This window comes from Paramormyrops kingsleyae, chromosome 11 (assembly GCF_048594095.1).
Source record: "Paramormyrops kingsleyae isolate MSU_618 chromosome 11, PKINGS_0.4, whole genome shotgun sequence".
Lineage (NCBI taxonomy): Eukaryota > Metazoa > Chordata > Actinopteri > Osteoglossiformes > Mormyridae > Paramormyrops > Paramormyrops kingsleyae.
The window spans coordinates 9,946,060-9,966,550 of NC_132807.1; the positions used below are offsets into that span (position 1 = coordinate 9,946,060).

General features: G+C 47.4%; 1 protein-coding gene across 5 annotated transcripts in view; it reads left to right on the forward strand.

Moving 5' to 3' along the window:
• adamts7 (a disintegrin-like and metallopeptidase (reprolysin type) with thrombospondin type 1 motif, 7) overlaps positions 1–20,491 on the forward strand; it is a 61,740-nt gene that overhangs the window by 3,494 nt on the left and 37,755 nt on the right. For all 5 annotated transcript variants that reach the window (XR_002838673.2, XM_023815133.2, XM_023815136.2 and 2 more), the window contains 7 exons: positions 1,567–1,744; positions 3,272–3,465; positions 5,582–5,665; positions 6,874–6,998; positions 8,050–8,199; positions 11,574–11,717; positions 15,741–15,885. Coding sequence is in view for 4 of the 5 variants with exons in the window: in XM_023815133.2 (XP_023670901.2) it covers positions 1,567–1,744; positions 3,272–3,465; positions 5,582–5,665; positions 6,874–6,998; positions 8,050–8,199; positions 11,574–11,717; positions 15,741–15,885 (1,020 nt within the window). In the remaining variant the exon portion in view is untranslated. The remainder of the gene's footprint in view (positions 1–1,566; positions 1,745–3,271; positions 3,466–5,581; positions 5,666–6,873; positions 6,999–8,049; positions 8,200–11,573; positions 11,718–15,740; positions 15,886–20,491) is intronic.

A 20,491-nucleotide genomic window follows, 5' to 3' on the forward strand; every position in this document is an offset into this window, starting at 1 on the left:
CGGCCGGCTGGACGGCGCGTGGCACAGGGTCACATGCAAACCTCACAAAGCGTGCGTCTGTGTGTTTGTATGATTTTCTCATGTGTGTGGTAGGGATGTCAAAGAAAAACTTCATACGGCTTTTATAAATGAACCCGAAATAAAGATTCCTTTAAGTGTGTTACATATATTTGGAGGAATCTTAATTTCTGTTTGTTTTCATTTTTTTTTTGTTTTGTTTAAACATACCAGTTGAGTACTCTGTGAATGTAACTCTTAATATGTCGGTCAGGATTTGTACTGTCTGAACCTGAACTTTGCACCTTTGTGTATGTACAAATCTGTCCTCTTAAACATAAGTACCATTCATTTATAACCTTAAAATGCACTTTATGATGCATCTTATTGTGCATGTGTGCACTATATAGATCAGCTTCTCTCTGCAAGAATATTATTGTGTCTTATTTTTTTTTAAACAGTTCCCATAAAAAGTTGTAGTTTCCTTTTGGCAGACGTGCGACAGTGTTCTGAATTGAACCCTTCAGCCATTCTTACAGTACAGAGACGCTCCCCGACAGCTTGCTAGCGAAGGTCTCCTTCACCTGCTCACGGCTTCTCTCTTGGATTCCTGGAGAATAGATGTCGGCTCGTGAAGCAGTGCTGCTACCGCTGCTATGGCCCCCGTCGTGGCTCTCGTGTGCATATCCCATAATCCTTTGGACTTGTCAGCATGCCGCTTCCACCGTTGTGTTTTAACTGCAGTGCCGGAAGCAATCAGGCTAAAGAATGCCGATCATTAATGAATTTAAAGAGGGATAAAACAGGAGTAATTCATTAATGGTTATCCTCTAAGCCAGCTCACTAGATGACAGTGCTGAGCAGCTGCACTCGGAGCTCCTTGAGCGTGTGGAAACCGGCAAGTAATTCCTGAACAATTTAACTTGAAACTTATATGTTTTTCCACTTTAGAATTTATGAAACTCCTGGCAATGGAATTAAGATATTGCTCCAGAGTTGCCACAGACAACCTAATTGTCACAGTTCCAATAATGAACGAAAGTTAATTAGTTATTGTTGCAGGCTGTTTCGCAAAATTGCCTCTGTATTGGGTGTGTTCATATCGGCCAGAATAAGCACAGCCTCTGACAGGGTGATGTGTTTCCAAGACCTGGGAATGTGCATCAGAAATTCCCGAGACCTGGAGTCACACTCTGCACTAGCGGGGCGGTGTGATCATTGTGATGCAGACCCCAGTTTGACAGCAGACAGGGAGGCCCAGCATGACCCCTCCTGCTAACGGCAGGGTGTGAAGTGTCTGGGCCGCTGTGAAGTAGAACTTGGATGATCTTGGAGTTCTGACAACAATAAGCACCCATGTGAGGATCTGGATCTGGAGGGAAGGGGCTCTTTTTATAATCCAATAGTCAACTCATAAGATTTATTCAGTTTTTTTGTGGTGAAATATTTGGAATTTTGGATAGAACACACCTTATATTTTAGTGGAACAAAACCTTTGCAAGCTGTGTTGGAGAAGATGGACTGGCTTCCCTTTGCTGTGGAGTTACTGGCCTTTTGCCCTCTCTACAGACGGGTCTGTTCAAGTTGTCTGGGGAGGAGTTTTTCATCAGGCCTCTGGAGCAGGCACGCTGGGGGGGGCTTCCCCAGCCTCATGTGGTCTACAAACGGCACGCTGCCCAGCCGTGGAAGGTGTTGGCCCACCCTCTGCCCTCGGGAGGCCAGGTCAATGGAACATGTGGCCTAAAAGGTATGTGTGTAAGCCTGTGATGGCAGTCTGACAGGTTGGTGGAGGACAAAGCTGTAAAGCCTTCTGATTGGTTCTATAACCAGTGGAAACCGAGCTGGCTGGTTGGTGAATATGTAGCAAAATATGAGTTTCTCAGCTGGTTTAGAGTTTAACTGAAACGCTACTAAACTTCAGAATTTTAAAAACATGCAGTTTTAAATTCTGAAAAACATACCGCCTCTCCCCCTTTTCAACAAAACAATGCAATGTCAGCGATTTATAATGAATATATTTAGGACCAGTGCGGCACGGTGGTGCAGTGGTTAGGAGTGTGGCATGATGAAGCAGTGGTTAACACTGTTGTCTCACATTTCTGGGACAAGGGTTCAAGTCTGTGCCAAGATTCCATGTCTGTGGAGTTTGCATGATCCCCCGTGTCATCTTTGGGTTTCCTCTGGGTACTCCAGTTTCCCCCCACAGTCCAAAAACATGCTGAGGCAACCAAAATAGCCTGTGTGTAAGTGGTGTGTAAGTGGTGTGCCCTGCGATGGGTTGGCACCCCATTCTGGGTTGTTCCCTGCCTGGTGCCCACAGGCTCCGGACCCCTCACGACCCTGAATAGCACAAGCTATTTCAGAAAATGGGTTGATGGATGTTTAGGACCATCTCCAATATTAGCTAAAACAAGCTGAGTGACAGCTTTGCTGCTAAGATGATAACAGATTAGAACTACAACGGATACTTGTTATTCAGCTCTGTAATCCTAGTTATTTTCATATTGAAGAGAAAAAGCTATTTTAGATTAATACAGTGGTACCTTGGAACACAAATTTAATTTGTTCCAGAAGGCTGGCTGAGTTGCAATTTCCCCGTTAGAAATAATGTAAGTGAAGCCGTTTCTATTTGCCTATTTAAACTCATCTACCTACCTAACTAACGATAAAAAGCATTATGGGGACCAGCATCCCAGTAGGTCCCTTTGTCTTTGTTTCAGCCCATCAGTGATGCCTCTTGATCTGTACAAGTTTTAGCAGGTCTGTTTTGTTTTGTTGTGTTTTTCTCGACCAACCCGTTCGAAGTCTGAATTGGTAGAGTTGAACCGATTAGCAGGAACGGTCAAGTCCCCGAGATTTCGGTAGAGGTCCAAGTCGAAAAAAATTCGACAGACCCCTTCGATGTCCGAATTGGTCGAGCTGAGAGGCGTTCGAGTTCCAAGGTTCCACTGTAACAGGTTGCAAAACCTCATTTCAACACACACACAAATATTAACACAAATATTCCTGTAGCAAGGAAGAAAATGCATATTTTGTTAAAATACTCCTAAAATTCATGAAAATTTTTTTGACATCTCACTTGACTGAAATTATTATTTGAACTCTTTGGTTTTTCTTCCTGCACTTCAGTTTTTCTCTCTCCTTTCCCCAGGGTGTCCTCTGCAGTGTTTATACCCTTCACAGACACACATAAACATTGGGGCCTGTATCATGTTTTGTTTAGTGTGTAAATGTCTCCGGTGCCTCGTGATTGGCCGATCCTGGCCGTCCACAGATGTTGGCAGGGCCGCAGAGAGGGCGGAGCAGCGGCGCGAGCGGTGGGAGAAGCGTCAGCGGCGGCGCAAGATCCGGACACGCTCCGTCAGCAGGGAAAAATGGGTGGAGACGCTAGTGGTGGCCGACCCCAAGATGGTGGAGTACCACGGCATCCAGAACGTAGAGAGCTACGTGCTGGCCGTCATGAACATTGTGAGTGCTCAGGTTCCTTTCCGTCATGGTTCTAACATTTAGGAAATGCTGAGAGCTCTGCGATACAGACCTCCATCCCTGGTGGCACCTAGCATTGGAGTGATTTTTTTCGGCACCATGTTGTTGATGTTATCAGGAAACATCTGGAAAGGTGGAATGAAAGCTCAGAGATGTGCATGTAAAAGAAAAGACTAAGGGTCTCCCTAGTGTCTTCCCATCCGGCCTTTGCCAAGCAATCCTTTGTTTCCGCAATCACTTCTTCTTCTTTAGGACACATATTTGTCTGCAAACTTTTCTTACTCTCTTCCTCCTAACAACGGCAACTTCCTGCGAAATGTAAGATCTCGTCTTTCTGGATGAAATCCCAGTCAGCCAAACTGTCCCTCCTCAGCATTATTTCAATTTCTGCTCCAGTTTGCAATCAAAGGAAGTGGCTTCTTTAAAATCGGTTTGGTCACAGAGAGTTTTGGTCTGTCTGGGGATTGTGAGATGTAACCTTATAGCAGAGGGGTTGGTTCTCATTAACCTCTGGCCCTTGATCTGCTTGTTTTGGCTCTGTCATGGTTTATAGCTCATGAAAAGTAGAGTCTCCCTCCACCAGTACTACGGCTGACTGGAAAAACCTTGTAGAGCTGGTCTTCCTGGAAGTAAATCTATTGTCTCTGGAAGCTGGGAATGTGGATAAAACCATGAGGTCTGTTTCTGGCCACTGTGTTGTGGTGTTGTTGTTAAGTTCTGCCCCAGATGATAGCAGATAATTCAGAGACCATCAGAGATCAACTTGTTTTCCTCTGAAGAGCGATCATCTTGCACATGCAAAATTGCTGTGACTTCATCAGTTCACTCTTCCCCTCGGTCAGTTCTGAGCTCCTGTGCTGTGAAAGACTATAGCCATCATAATTATTGGGCTCGAGCATTAGCATAAAGGATCGGAGTCTTCAAGCACCGAGACCGGGGGTGTGACAGATGTGCCGTCCTAAGGTTTGCTGAGGTGGGTGTGGTTTGAAAATCAGAAAGGAGAGAACATCTGGTACAGCTTACAATCACAGTAGTAAATCCAGATGCCTTCTGTTATTGTAATAAGGCATTTAAAGCTGTATTTGATCTCTGTGTCTCAAATCAAATCAGTACCACATTTCTAAATACAAAGTCAGTCAGGACACAGAGGGGTAATGCGGACACAACAGCGGGCCTAAGTTTTTTCTTTGATGATTTTATTTATTATTGAGGGTGGATTCTCAGTATGACACACATCAGGGTTTGATGGTGCCATCTGCCTGTGTGATGGAGCTGAGCTCCCAAAAGCCCCAGTTTAATTTCCCAGGTTATGGGAAGGTTGGCCCTGTTACTGTGGCTAAAAGTGCCCAGTGACTTCAGAGGGGAGACAAATATGAAAGTCGGCAGAAAGACCTCCCGAGCATTTTAGGGTCTGATCGTAGACTGGCATGTGGTCAATAACCGCACATTCAGCAACTAGCTTCAGACGTGTGTCCGGCCTGGATGGTGCCCCGCCCCCTCCCCAGGAGAAAGGATGCTGAGCTTAAGATTCATTTCCAATAGAAGCCAGCTATTCCATGCAAATGACTAATAATGATTTCCTGGCTGGACATTAGCAGCCTGCTCTCTGCTTCTGCTGTTCTGTGGAAAACCTCTCAATGCACATGTGGCTCCCATCAAGCAGCTTCTTTCTGCTCTGGAGAGAACATGCTTTCCATGGTTTTTGCTCTTAAATGTGTTTGCTTGAACACTTTGCTTGAAGGGGCACAAATAACGTAGTAAGACACTCTTGCTTAATGCATGAATTAACCAGGATCTGTTAGTTACCTAAACTGTTAGTTACCTACTGTTCCCATGTTCATCATTAATCAATCATGTATCTCCTCCAACACATATCCCTCCTATGTGTCACACCCCCCCCCCCCCCCCGTGTGTGTGTCCCCCCAAGTGTCCCCTCCTGTGTTTCACCCCCCCCCCATGTGTCTCCCCCCCATGTCCTCCCCACTGTGTGTCTCCCCTGAAGCAGCAGCACAGGAGAGCACCTGGCCCTGCTTTGTCACGTTTATTTAATGTCCAGCACAGTGACAGAGGTGATGGCTGCCCGCTGTCTGTCTCTCAGGTGGCAGGACTGTTCAGAGATGCCAGCATCGGGAACTCGATCAACATTGTGGTGGTTCGGCTCATCCTGCTGGAGAAGGACGAGGTAAAAAAGAGGTGCTGCCTGACACAGGTCTCGTGCCGCCCCTATGAAAGGGCGTCACACCTGGCCAGGGAGTCGGTTTAATATATGAGGCAGCAGACATTTCTCTTATGTTGAAGTGACATGTTTCCTCTTATTATTTTCATGCCAAAGTATTTTATACTAATTTGTAAGCTCATCAATTCAATAAATTATTTCAAAGTTCAGGAATATGTTTCTGTTTATCCAAGGTCTCTGAAATCATTCAACTGGTTCAGTAGTTTGTGACCTTTTTGTCTGAAAGCTTTTAGACATTCAAGGAAAGGTGTCTAGAACAAGCCAGAAAAGTGTCAGCATTCAGAATGTAAACCCTAACTCCAGAGGTTATAAACAATTAGAAAAGTAGTAGCTTGTGACCTGACAGAGTCATGAGTTTGAATCTAGAGCTGGTTTGTGGGCACAGCAGTTAGGCCTCTGTGTCTTCAGAAGGTTGCCACTTCAAATCCCAAAACCTCAACTAATAATTACAAAAGAACAATTTTATTAAATCTAAGCCTAACTTAGATTCTGAATCTAATCATTCGCTTGTATTGGCTGTAAGATGAAAAATCCAAGATGATCGACAACGCAGGGCTTCAGAACACGCCTGGGATGTTTACTTCGGATACTGCTGCCTTTCCCTGGAACCACTCTGCTGCCATTTAGAGTGGCCCAGGATGTGGGGACACATCAGCCGTGGCAGGAGGGTCCGAACTTGCATCATCTCACTGCTGGCCACTCAAGATGGGATTTATTAGCAAGTTACAGCAGCACAGCAAACGGTTTACGTCCTTTAAATTTGAGGCTTATTCTGCATTTACCTGCTTTCTGAGGTAACGCTGATGCTGAAATTAGTAATGCAGTCATTTAAATATAGAACTCCTCAGTATTATTATACCTAGCCCTGTCAATACCGATGCCTCTGTAACGTTGACTCTTTACATGGGTATATTTTTCAGCCCACTGCCAACAGAGCCTTTATTTTTCAATCTCTGTGTTGAAAGTATCTGTTGCTGAGATAGAGGAGATGCTTAACATGAACAGTTTATGTCTTAATCTGCTGAACTGTGTTTTTATAAGGCAAAGTCAGGGGTCAGAATACATCTAAAGCATTTCCGTTTTTACGAGGCAGATGCAAGAGGCTCCCTGTGACTCTAACCCGCCCCCCCCCCCCCCCCGTCTCTGGTTGCTAGGAGGACCTGAAGATCTCTCACCACGCAGACAACAGTCTAAGTAGCTTCTGCAAGTGGCAGAAACGTCTCAACACGAGGGGGGACCAGCACCCGGTTCATCACGACGTGGCCGTCCTCCTCACTAGGTACCCCGTCCCCTTTGCTGTGCCCCCGACGCCCGCTCTGCCTGTTTACCCAGCCAAACAGCATGCTGCAGTCGTGCCGTAAGACCTCCAAGTGTCCATGTGGCTCATTTTATCTTGGTTGAAGTGAACTGAAGAGTGAGTTTGTGAGTGGGTTGTGTACTGGGATAATTGGCCTGTAAAGAGGATACAAGAAGAGTGGAACATAGCTGGGGTGATTTAGTTTCTAGTGTTGTTGTTAAATCACCTTCACCGTTGCCATAATTTTGAGCAGCGCCTGGTCTGGCTGTTCGTCAGGTGGTTGTTCGTTTGTTATACATACTTTGATCAGTATGTGACCTTCTGAACGGCACTGTGGTGATGTAGGGGGAGCAGAGGCCTTACTCTGGTACCCTCAGCCATCTACCTGGACCTTCTCAGATAAAATATCTGGCTGTCGGGTGAAAGAACCGGCAGATAAATGTGAGAGAATAACATATGAGCGTCCAGCATATTACTCGAGGATGGGATTGTCAGTCACACATGAAGAGCGTCCAGTTTATTATGCAGTGTATACTTATAAAATATATCCATGAACTGTCAGTTTTTTATGCAAATCAGCAGGGAGCCCAGAAAGGCGGCGTGAGTGAAGGGAATTACTGCTCGCAGCCAAAATGAATAATGCAGCTTTCATCTGCGTTTCTGACCTCTGGGCATCTCCCCAACGTGAGGGATGGAACTGGCAGATTCTCAGCTGTGTTCTGACCCTCCTCTCCCTCCCCCCCCCCCAACCCCAGCACTGAAGCACGAGTGAAATTGAAATGTGATCTGAAAGACACTGTACCACAGGAAGGGGAGAGCTGTCTGGTGAAGGCGTCTTGGAGGAGCAGACGTGCACATGCCGGGCGTAAGGGGTGACTGGCAGAGGGAGCACTTGGCATTCTTCCTTCAGGCGTGGGAAAGGAGTGGCCCGACATGCTTATCTGTGGGGGGGTCTTCTCAGACGGTTGGGTAGGGGGAGGAGGAGCGGCAGGCTGCTCGGAGCGTGACGCCTTCCCGTCTGTGCGCCCCCCAGGAAGGACATCTGCGCGGCCATCAACAAGCCGTGCGAGACGCTGGGCCTGTCCCACGTATCCGGCATGTGTCAGTCTCACCGGAGCTGCAGCATCAGCGAGGACACAGGGCTGCCGCTCGCCTTCACTGTAGCCCATGAACTCGGCCACAAGTGAGTCTGCCTGCTGTCCTGCCGCACCACTGCCCTGCTGCAGGGCACACGACCCCAACCCGCCAGCAGGTGGCGTAGCAGTTGGCGATACAGACCTACAGCCCAGAGGCTGCCGGTTCAAGTCCCAGGCGAGATAAATGTTGCTTTGGATTAAAGATTCAGTGAAAAACATGTGATATAAAAAAAAAGAACTTTACTTACATTTAAGTTTTACCTGTCTTTTCTATTGACAGGGCCTCTCTATATTTTGAATAATTGAGGCATTCAGTTATTACTATAAATTGCCAACCAGTTTAATATATGTACAAGGCCCTCTACTGAGTTAAAAGATTTCCTAGAATATTAAAATGATGAGACTCGTACAGTTTGTATTTGTAGCAAATCAGTTTAACATGAAGCATGATTATTAGTAGTGTTTGTCCATAAGGTTTGCATTCTCTTTGGTAAAATGTGCATATGTGTCCCGCCTATATGTCCTGTGTATGTTTATTTGTGTGCAGTGTATGTGTGTCCTCCGCATATACACGTATGAATGTTCATATGCGAGTGTGTGTGTGTGCGAGTGGTTGATCCCCATTCTTAAAATCAGCTCATTTTATTTTTTTCTTTATAAATCTTGCAGAACCCCTAAGTGGTGGGAATATAGCAGAATTTCCTTTATTCGGGGATTGATTTCATTTGAGGATCAGTGGTCAGTTCTGTGTCACGTTTCTGGGTCTGATGCACTCCGGCCTCCTAACTGCGTTTCCTGGCTGAGCAAAGTACCTAAATTTACTGTGGGACCACAAATAAAGTCTTAATTACCTTTTGTTTCAGTAAGGGGGAGCTGGCAGTGCTGAAAGGGCATTTAAGCAGCTCTTCTGTTGAAACTCAAAACACAGGCCTTGGGTGGTTCCCACAATGCAGCTGACACGTAGCCCCCCCCGCTATCCGCTCAGGAGCTCCGATGTCCGTCTTTATTCTTACAGCGCCGTGGCGTATATCCCGGCTTATTTGCTTATGGTCATGCTGCGTATTTGCTCTGCTCTCCATCCCCACAATGCCTGTCCAGGAAGTTAGAACCAACAGGGAACTGAATTTGTCCTGTTTTGTTCCCCAGCCACCTGCACTCGTTACTCGTTATTTGGAGAATACGCTCTCGGAGGGGGTGGCCCATTTAAAAATAAATAAATCAAAATTCTGGAGAGAGGCCAGCAAAAGGTAGGAGTACAGTGCTGACTTATGGGGCTGTAGCCCAGTCAGACAGTGGGGTGGGGGGGGGCACCTGGCAGGTGTATCCTCTCAAACCCAACAGTGCATGCAGTGACAAATTTGCAGGCTACTATTTTTTATTTTTTTTTTGTTAAACAAGTTGTGAAACACCAGACATGCGGAAAAGCATGAAAATGCTAATCCTTAACAGAGGCTTATTCACAAAGCATATTTAGGGCAGGAATGCTGGGGTTACTAACGCTTACAATCCGCAAAGCATCATCCCGGCTGTGGGGTCAGCGACTGCCGCAGAATGGAGCTCATTTATCGTTCATTATGTGAGCCTGTCACAAGGAGGGCATGTTCTGCGTGTGAGACTGGAGAGTCAGTGAAGCCCCTCCGTGTAATGAGTAGCTACGCCTGAGGAATGTCCCCTCTGCTAGTGTCCTGTCAGCACTGATCCCGGTTGGGTTAAGTTACCAAGCAACTGGGTACTTTCAGGCTCGAGGAAATCTCCAGGCCGACAGCTGACTTACAGCGAGAGAGCTTTTCTGCGGTGCAGAAGGACCTTATTTCAGCAGCAACTGCAAGTGTTTGCGCTTTGTGTGTGGCTACTGAGTTTAATTAAACTCAAATTACAAGCTATCACTCATCTGTTGCTGTAGATGAGAAATTCTGAGGGATGAGTCCTTTGAGATGTGAATCACTGGTTTACGGCTGGGGCTTTGTTAAGCAGTTTCCAGAATTGCACCAAAGGACAGACAGCCAAGCTTGCTGGTGAACTGGAGGGGATGTTACGGAGAAGTGAGCAGACAGCCAGAAAAGATGGGGAGCACATGCGTGTCTCTGTGTGTCTCTGTGTCTGTGTGCGCATGTGTGTGTCTGTATGTCTCTCTCTGTATGTGTGTGTCTGTGTCTGTCTTTGTTTCTGTGTCTGTGTGTGTCTCGGTGTGTTTTTGTGTCTGACTATATCTCTGTGTGTCTCTGTGCCTGTCTGTCTGTATGCACATGTGTGTATCTGTCTGTGACTCTGTGTGTCTCTGTGCCTGTCTGTCTGTATGCGCATGTGTGTATCTGTCTGTGACTCTGTGTGTCTCTGTGCCTGTCTGTCTGTATGCGCATGTGTGTATCTGTCTGTGACTCTGTGCCTCTGTGTGCACATTTGCGTGCTGCTGTGCATCCTGTGCTGTCAGATGTGCAGCCCCCCTGCAGGCCCCCTTCTCACTCAGCCTTCTCTCTGGGATGTGCTCTAACGCCACAGCTTTGGGATTCAGCATGATGAGATCGGCAATGACTGTGTTACGCGTGCGTGTGTCTGTCTGTGTCTCTGTGTCTGTGTGTCTGTCTCTGTGTGTGTTAGTGTGTCTCTGTGTGTGTCTGACTGTATCTCTGTGTGTGTTTGTCTGTGTCTCTGTGTGTGTCAGTGTGTCTCTGTGTCTGACTATCTCTGTGTGTCTCTGTGCCTGTCTGTCTGTATGCGCATTCGTGTATCTGTCTGTGACTCTGTGTGTCTCTGTGCCTGTCTGTCTGTGTGCGCATGCGTGTATCTGTCTGTGACTCTGTGTGTCTCTGTGCCTGTCTGTCTGTGTGCACATGCGTGTATCTGTCTGTGACTCTGTGTGTCTCTGTGCCTGTCTGTCTGTGTGCGCATGCGTGTATCTGTCTGTGACTCTGTGTGTCTCTGTGCCTGTCTGTCTGTGTGCGCATGCGTGTATCTGTCTGTGACTCTGTGTCTCTGTGCCTGTCTGTCTGTGTGCACATGCGTGTATCTGTCTGTGACTCTGTGTGTCTCTGTGCCTGTCTGTCTGTGTGCGCATGCGTGTATCTGTCTGTGACTCTGTGTGTCTCTGTGCCTGTCTGTCTGTGTGCGCATGCGTGTATCTGTCTGTGACTCTGTGTGTCTCTGTGCCTGTCTGTCTGTGTGCACATGCGTGCATCTGTCTGTGACTCTGTGTGTCTCTGTGCCTCTGTGTGCGCATGCGTGCATCTGTCTGTGACTCTGTGTGTCTCTGTGCCTGTCTGTCTGTGTGCACATGCGTGCATCTGTCTGTGACTCTGTGTGTCTCTGTGCCTCTGTGTGCACATTTGCGTGCTGCTGTGCATCCTGTGCTGTCAGTTGTGCCGCCTCCCTGCAGGCCCCCTCTCACTCAGCCTTCTCTCTGGGATGTGCTCTTACGTCACAGCTTTGGGATTCAGCATGATGGCAACGGCAATGACTGTGAGCCAATCGGGAAAAGACCTTTCATCATGTCTCCACAGCTCCTGTACGGCTCCTCACCGCCAAACTGGTCTCGCTGCAGCCGCCAGTACATCACCCGCTTCCTTGAGTGAGTCTCTGCTCCCTCCTTCTTCTCCTCCCTCCTTCCTCTCCTCCCTCCTCTGGGGTATTTTTACTTGGGCATTAAGAGCAGAGCCTCATTCCTGACATAAGGGTTAGAGTCACCATGCAGATTCTCATAATTCCATTGCATCACTTTCTATGTTAATCTTTTCATTGTCATTGCAGTTTCTTTACATTAATATAATAGTCAATGCAATGAATTGTGCTTGTGTGTTGTCATGTTATAAGATTGTCTGGTATAAGCATTGTGGTGCTTTGCTTTCTGGGTAATGCGTCAGACAGCACAGTTCCTGGGCCCTGTTCCTGTGTTCCTGTGCCCTGAGTGAACCCCCCCCCCCCCATCGTTATGTCACAGTTGTCCTAGTTTGACTTTGCCATATGGTGGACATTAAGCATGACCCCCACCAGGCATCCCGCCCCCCAGTGAGGGGCGTTCTATCACCCCGTGGGGACTTCGTCTAGGGATGCCATGCGTGGGATTCAGTGGGACTGTGTAACTTAATCTGGGCCAGGTTGATGCTTTATGAGCCTGGAAATCAAATTTATTTTCCCACCTGTTGAATTGCTGCACCAGCCCCCGCACCTCTGGCAGGGTTAGGGTGTTCCCCCCCCCCATGCCCCTTGCCACCTCTACCAGTCATGTCAAGGCACGTGTTAAGACTGTTTTGTGATATTGTTTGGATGGCCACACTGGCACAGCGGAGCAAGTTGGCAGAAAACGATGCAACAGACGAGCTGGTAATTCCTGATTTTAGCGTGGTCCTGCCAAAGCGCTCCTCCTGGCTGCTTCACAAACAGGACAGTTGTGCTCTGCATTCCATCCCTGCAATAAAGCTCATGCATTTTTTTGTTTGTTTTTGGGTTTCTGTAAATGCAGCCAGATCTTCTGTTTTGTCAGGCAGGAAGTGCATTCTGTTCAAATGTTAGTGTCTCTTGGTTCACAAAATTACTGTTAATTGGCATTGGTCCTCTTGGTCCTCTGGGTTTAGGCCTGATCTGTTGGCTGGATGTGGGGGGTGGGGGGAGACGTCTAGCTTTCTCCCTACCCCTGCATATGTGAGGATTCCTCTTCAGCTGACTGGATGAGTTCTCTGATGCCCCCTGCCACCCACAAGGGCACCCTGCCTCGCCAACTCTGCCTGGCATCCCGTCTCCTCAGCTACGCTGAATCTGCCCCCTGAGGGTTGATTCATGGGAGCAGTTCACACATCACTTTTGGTTAATCGGACGTTTGCCCCTGTGGACAGAGCGAGGCGCTTCACATGCGTATCAGCCCGAGCGGCTGTGCTCACTTGGCCTCTGTAACGGCCACTTGGTGTATTTTTCCCTTTTCATGAGTGAAATGAAAGTCTGGGATCCGCAGAGCGTTTGTATTTCTGTTCTTTCTTTAATAGACGTGTTAGACGTGGCCGGGATATTTTTGGCTGCAATTCAGTCTGAGCAGGTCAGTGATTGACAGTGTACCAGGTAGGAAATTTGAGCTGAAATATTAGTTATTAAGTTCTTTATTTATGAAATTGCACCCCCATACCCTGTCTAAAATCAGCCATTAGATGTTGGGTGGATGGATGTGTTTTTTTTGGCATGGGATGGGGTAATTGTTTATATAAGAATAATGTGAAGTGATGTAATTTCCGTCCTTTTCGCCGCATGAGATACTTGAAGCTGCGCAGACACGTGTTGTAGGGTTTACAGCTCAGCAGACAGATGGGTTTATCGATGACGGTAGAAATGACCAACGGGGGAGCAGAAGTCAGTCATTATCAAGTCTCACACTGACGCCTGCGCGTGTCGGTATGTGGCCGTCATCGCCATGCTTGTGAACCTTTCCTCTTGGGACGCTGGGACACCCCATGCCTGTCCCGGGAGGTCTGCCAGATGGCAGGATCACCGGCTATCCTTCAGCAGTCCTGTATATTGTGCCGGTGGAGTGAGTCCCGGTCGTGGGTCAAATCTGCAGCTCTGTTTCCTACACAAATGTCTTACTTCTACCTAGGGCTGTCACTGTTGATTTTATCAATTATTGAGTAATCTATCGATTAATCTGACGATTCATCAAGTAATCATTTATATATATAATATAATGAGGCAAATGAGGCAAAGCTGTTTCAGCCGGTGTAACATCTGTGCTGCCTGTATGTCTCACGTCTGTCAATTATCTGTTAACTAACTTGGTTTAAAAAAGTAAAAACTTTATATATTATCAGGCTGCTAAAAATATTGCACTTGTGTCACATGGTAAACAACGCGCGCCAGATGGGTCATCTATGCTGTCAAACAAAGAGAGCGGATCGCATGTCTGATGAGGGAGAATTAGTTCCAAAAAAAGCTTCTGCTTTGATTGTGTGGAAATGGTTTGGATTTGTGAAGTCCAATGTGGACCAATCTACTATAATTTGCAAATGTACCATTTGTGCAACAGGTGGCAACACAACCAATCCTTTATTTTTGTATTTGTTGTAAACTCAGTTCAGAAATACAGTTATTGATGAAAATGATAAATATTCATTTGAGAGCAAAAACTGGGACTTGTGACGTCTCCTGCTGCCCCCTGGAGGATGGGCTCCCCCTTTGGGTCTGGTTAGGGTTAGGGCTTCCTCTGCTGCCCCCTGGAGGACGGGTTCCCCCTTTGGGTCTGGTTAGGGGTAGGGCTTCCTCTGCTGCCCCCTGGAGGACGGGCTCCCCCTTTGAGTCTGGTTAGGGTTAGGGCTTCCTCTGCTGCCCCCTGGAGGATGGGCTCCCCCTTTGGGTCTGGTTAGGGTTAGGGCTTCCTCTGCTGCCCCCTGGAGGATGGGCTCCCCCTTTGGGTCTGGTTAGGGTTAGGGCTTCCTCTGCTGCCCCCTGGAGGATGGGCTCCCCCTTTGGGTCTGGTTCCTCCCAAGGTTTCTTCCTTCTAGAGAGGTTTTCCTTGCCACTGTCGCCTCTGACTTGCTCACTGGGGGCTTTGGGCAGGGATAATGTAAAACGCTTTGAGAGAATGTAATGTTATGAAAATACCCTATGCAATTAAAATTGAAGTGAAATGAATATTTTACATACTTCAATAATTGAGTTAATCTGTCACACAGCAGTCGAGCTGCTCACTTGCCAAACGTGGGATTTATTTGCCCGCCCAGATCTTGGCCTTGGGTTGTGGGTCTTGGTCCAGACAGTAGAGCTGGCTAACAGACACAATGCAGATTGGAAGTGTGCGTCATCCTCTGTTAACTTTACGAGCTTTGCTGCTCATGAAACGCCGCAGGGGAGTCCGCAGGGGGGTGACCTGTGTTTTCTTTATCTGAGAAATGCCACACCGAGTGCCATGTCACTAAGCCTGAATATGTCTGTGTGACTGGGCACAATGAGCGTGTAGAGTAAGCAGGGGGGGCAGTACCTGCTTACTGCCTTACGACATTTCCTCATGGACGTCCCCTTGCTTGACCCCCTGTCACATGGGTTTTAGCTGTAATTGTGCTTCAGCAGATGTCCTCTTTAGCCCTGATCCCGGGGACAGCTGCCTGCTCTTCCTTGCAGAGATGCAGTAGAGAAAGAGCAGGTGGAGATGGATGCCTGGTGGCTTGGAGATGACCTGATTCATTTCATTCTCACCACTCTCTCTCTCTTTTTTTGTCCCTGAGCATACAACTATCTGGGTAGTTAGATGTTAGGAGACATGTTGGATATATATTCAGAAATTTGACCTTTTTTTCTCTCAATTGATATTTGTCTTGTATCATCACATTTCTGGCTGTGTCTCCCGGTCGGCCTGGCGGTGAAGGTTAGGGTTAGGGTTAGGGTTAGGCCGCCCAGTAGCACACATCAGGCCTCTTATTCCGGCTTGTCATGGCTGCCGCTCCGGGAATCCCAAGCTGGGGTGGGGGGCTGAAAAGTGACAGCTGGAACAAAGCATCTGGATTTCTATTCACTGCAGTGTGGGGACCAAATGTGTGCGCGTGCGTGTGTGTGTGTGTGTGTGTGTGTGTGTGTGTGTGTGTGTGTGTGTTTCTGATGCATCTGCTGTGCTTTGCAGCCGGGGTTGGGGCTGGTGCCTGGACGATGCCCCTGGGCCCAACAACTACACCCTGACGTCCCTCCTCCCTGGTGTGCTGTACAGTGCCTCACACCAGTGCCAACTGCAGTACGGGTCTGGGTCCCTGCTGTGCGACGACGTGGACGTAAGCCCCACACACACACACACACACACACCCACACACTATCCTGCTGTTTGTACAGGTTTAGCAGCTCAGCATCCATTTTCACGGCCAGCTGTTTCAGAAAACGCTACACCTAAACTGTTCCTGAAGACATACGCCCACCTAGCTGCCTGTTTAGATTTCTCTGGTCACTGTTAATGGGGAACTGTGTCGGGATTGCAGCCAGCTCTGCATTCGGTCGTGGGTATGAATGAGCACAGTTTGGTTAAGCTCCACCCACACTGGGCAGCAGAGTGATGGACGTCTGCACCAGGGTTTGTTCACGTATCAACATTAATCCAGCAATCCATCCAAAATTAACGCATCAGTCTATTCCATTCCTAAAACTGTCACCTGAAATTTGGTATCTTTTGCTGATTAAGCGCCCTCATCCTGCGGCATGGGTGAGCCGCGTGTAATCCACCTCCACACCGCTTACCCTCACTGTGAAGCTGTCCTGTACAGTAGGCAGGGCCTGCATGCTGCGTGATGCACTGCTGGCTTGCTGTGGATGGCGTGCAGACAGGGCTTATATCGGCCGCCCCAAGCCTGCATGACTGTGAGGTCCAAGGCGTTCAGCGGCGAGCAGAAGGTGGTGCCAGGGGACACACACATGTGGGCTCATCCTGAAATTCCCTTTTACGCATGATATCAGAGAGTCAAGGTGGGGGGGGGGGGGGGGGGGGAATGGGGGAGGGATTCAAAGTCCTCATCCTGGGGGTGTGAAGCAGCCCCTGTGTTTTACTAAAGCTAAGTAGAGATATAGTACGTACTGTAAGCCTTTCCCCTAAAGCTACTCTCTCATTGTGCCCAGTCACACAGACATATTCTGGCTTAGTGACATGGCACTCGGTGTGGCTTCTTCTGGCTCCCGCCCCCAATCCCTTCAGCACCTCACTGCCTGCATGCTGCCGCTCTCTTTGTCTGGCTTCTCGCTGCACTGTTGACTTTCACTCCTGTCAGCCTCACGATTAAATGAATCTCAGGTGAGAAATCCGACTTGACCTGGTTAATGGGTCTGACAAGGTAGGTCTGGGCTTGTAATTGAAAAAGAAGGGCATCAGTATGTTATTAAGACTAAACAATCATGTCACCTCTTAATCAGTAGGTTTGTGAGAAACAGTGTCGCTTTTAACAATGTTCAGATGGACCTCGCTGATTGTCCTTTCAGCAAGCATTAATATTTAGGACCAAATGTCACGGAGGAATGATTGCTTTGCTGATCAGTCTCCGCACACCTGATAAGCTCTGAATTGCGACCTTTTCTGCTTATCTGTGCAGCCAGGGCCAGAAGCCATTTATGTACATGGAACTTGAAGATGATCAAATCCCTGAATAACCAAATGCCCTTCTTGGTTTGCTGTTAACCTCTCTGGGCTGCATAATGTCAGCAGCTGTATGACAGAGTCACGAGGAGAGTAGCACATAATGGAAGAGGAAGCTGGGCACGGTGACTCTTACCAGTGCCAAGTATGGAAGAGGAAGCTGGGCATGGCGATTTTTACCAGTGCAAGGTCTGATGGAGAATTTGGCTAATGAGATGGTGCTTATCTCTGGATGCTAACTGTGAATTTTATTGAATGTGTATCCACCTGTTTGAGTAATAATAGCTAAAATTAGATTCAGTCATGAGGAGAGTATCAAGTAACGGGAGAGAAAGCTGGACAAGATGACACCAGTACCAATTCTAATGGAGAATTTACCTGCCAGGCTTCTAATGAGAAGCTGTTTACATGTGGATGCTAACTTTGAGTTTTACTTGATGTGTCGCCATCTCGCAGATGGACTTTTATACAGTGTGTATCCATCTTACCCATTTGCATGTATTTGAGAGAATCCTGTAAACCGGCAGCTGGTATCCATGTGGGATGGGGGAATATCTGAGAAACAGATACACCTCGGAGATTCAGCTACCAGAGGTGAAAAGTTCAGGTCCGCCAGTTGAGTATGAAGAGTCACAATCATAGACTAGTCAATTGGTTGGATGAAACAAAATCTTGGTCTTGGATTTTTACTTTCTGGACCTGAATTATTTACCTCTGCTAGTTACTACATAACCACTAATATGTGATTCATATTCCACATTTACACTGCGTGCAGAATTATAAGGGAAGTAGTATTCCTGGCAATATTAGTATTCTTGGGCAGACTTATTAAAAGTGAATTTTTCTTTTGCTCGAAGCAAGTTTATTTAGAGACGTTAGACTGTCACAAAGATAAAAGACAAAGATTATCCTTGTGCTCAGTTATTAGCAAATCAGAAACCAAGTGGATTTTTCTCTCTCCACCATCAAAAGAAATAATAATAATGATAAACAGTTTTAGTTATTCAGTCTATATAATGAATAACAAACTACTGGCTCTTCTATACAGTCCACCTCACGAGCTGAATGTCCTGTATGGCCACCTTTCTACTAAATTTCCATCATGAGCCTGTTGTCCATTTGACCAGGCAAGCATTTGTATTGATCTCATCCTGTGTTGCCTGAGGCAGCTAGGACCACCCCCCAGATGCTGCTCTCAGCAGTGTGCTGCTTGGCACCTTGGTAAATCTCACCCTTCAGTAAGGCCCAGTACTTCTCAATGGGGGTTAAGTCAGGCGATATAGGGGGCAGGTCATAATTCAGCCACCTTTCAAGCCTTTCTTGGCCAATCCATGGAGTGCTTTGTTGCATGCGAAGGGCCATCGTCCCGCATGAACGTCATGCGAAGGGCCATCGTCCCGCATGAACGTCAGGCGAAGGGCCATCGTCCCGCATGAACGTCAGGCGAAGGGCCATCGTCCCGCATGAACGTCAGGCGAAGGGCCATCGTCCCGCATGAACGTCATGCGAAGGGCCATCGTCCCGCATGAACGTCATGCGAAGGGCCATCGTCCCGCATGAACGTCAGGCGAAGGGCCATCGTCCCGCATGAACGTCATGCGAAGGGCCATCGTCCCGCATGAACGTCATGCGATGGGCCATCGTCCCGCATGAACGTCATGCGAAGGGCCATCGTCCCGCATGAACGTCATTCGAAGGGCCATCGTCCCGCATGAACGTCATGCGAAGGGCCATCGTCCCGCATGAACGTCATGCGAAGGGCCATCGTCCCGCATGAACGTCATGCGAAGGGCCATCTTCCCGCATGAACGTCATGCGAAGGGCCATCTTCCCGCATGAACGTCATGCGAAGGGCCATCGTCCCGCATGAACGTCAGGCGAAGGGCCATCGTCCCGCATGAACGTCATGCGAAGGGCCATCGTCCCGCATGAACGTCATGCGATGGGCCATCGTCCCGCATGAACGTCATGCGATGGGCCATCGTCCTGCATGGATATCGCAACCTTTTAGATCCATCTCTCTTATCTCCTCTGTCCACAAAACCTATGTGACGACAGCCTTGAGACGTGTCTGTGCCCATTCTTAATGTTTTACCTGGCGTGTCTTATTGAGTGAGGGTCATGTTTCAGCCTGTTAAGGTTGACCGGACTTTGCATTCAGATTGTAGTAATGAATAATGGTGGCCTTTGATACCATAGAGTTTATGGAAGTCTCCCCTTTAATTTGACACAGATAATTGGCTGTTACTTTGTATTTTCTCTCTACATGCTTCTTCCATCTTTTGGGTGTTGAGCACAAAACACTGGATTCTACAATTTTTTTAAGTTTTGCGACAGTTGTTTTGCATCTCTCTGACTGGCAGTTTACCTTTTTTCCTGTTTTCTGTAAGGTCCTTTTTGGCCATTTTTACTAATAATAACAATTAGCTTTAAGGTACCATAGAATAAAAATCTGACTTTACCACAACATAGTTGAATATGAAGAGTTTGTTGCATTTTCATCGAATCTGAAACATTGTCGTTCCCTCTTTCAAATATAAATCCTGCATGTGCAAAAGACGATGGAAAAACATTCTAATTAAAAAATCCTTGACTGTCACGTAACAGCATCAACTATGCTGCCAAACTTAACATACACTAGATCATGTTTAAGCCCAATGGACCTTCACAACCTGCAGCAGAGAGGTAGAGAGAGAGAGACAGACATGCGTGCACGGTTTCCACAAGGGCACCTGGCAAGGAAAATATATGTACTGACAGCCATTGAAGTAAAGTTGTTTATTGCAAGTAGGCTATGAAGGTAAATGCTATTCAGTGCCAAATAATAGGGTCTAAATGGGCCGGTAAAACTGCTTCTAGTCATTTTTCAACCAAACCAAGGTCATATACTGTCTATGTAGAAAGTAGAGAACAATTTAAAATGCTGAATTCATGCATTCTGTGGCAGCTTTAATGATTCTGTTCAGGGAAGTATCTGTGGCTTCCTGTCAGCATGCTGTATCTGAAAACAGCCCAGTTTTACCTGGAGTTTGATCTGGACTGAAATTATTGGCTGGAAGAGAAGATATAAGCAAAAGACACACTCACCTAATAGGATGTGTAGGATGACATCATCCTTCATTAAGCATCCAGCTCTGGATGGGAAAGACAACAGCACTGATTTCCAAGTCTTGTTGGATGTGAAGGTGCAACTGTGATGTGGCCATAGATGCGGCTTGACCCCGGGGCCAAGGTGGATGCAGGATTGCTAAGGATGGGCTCCA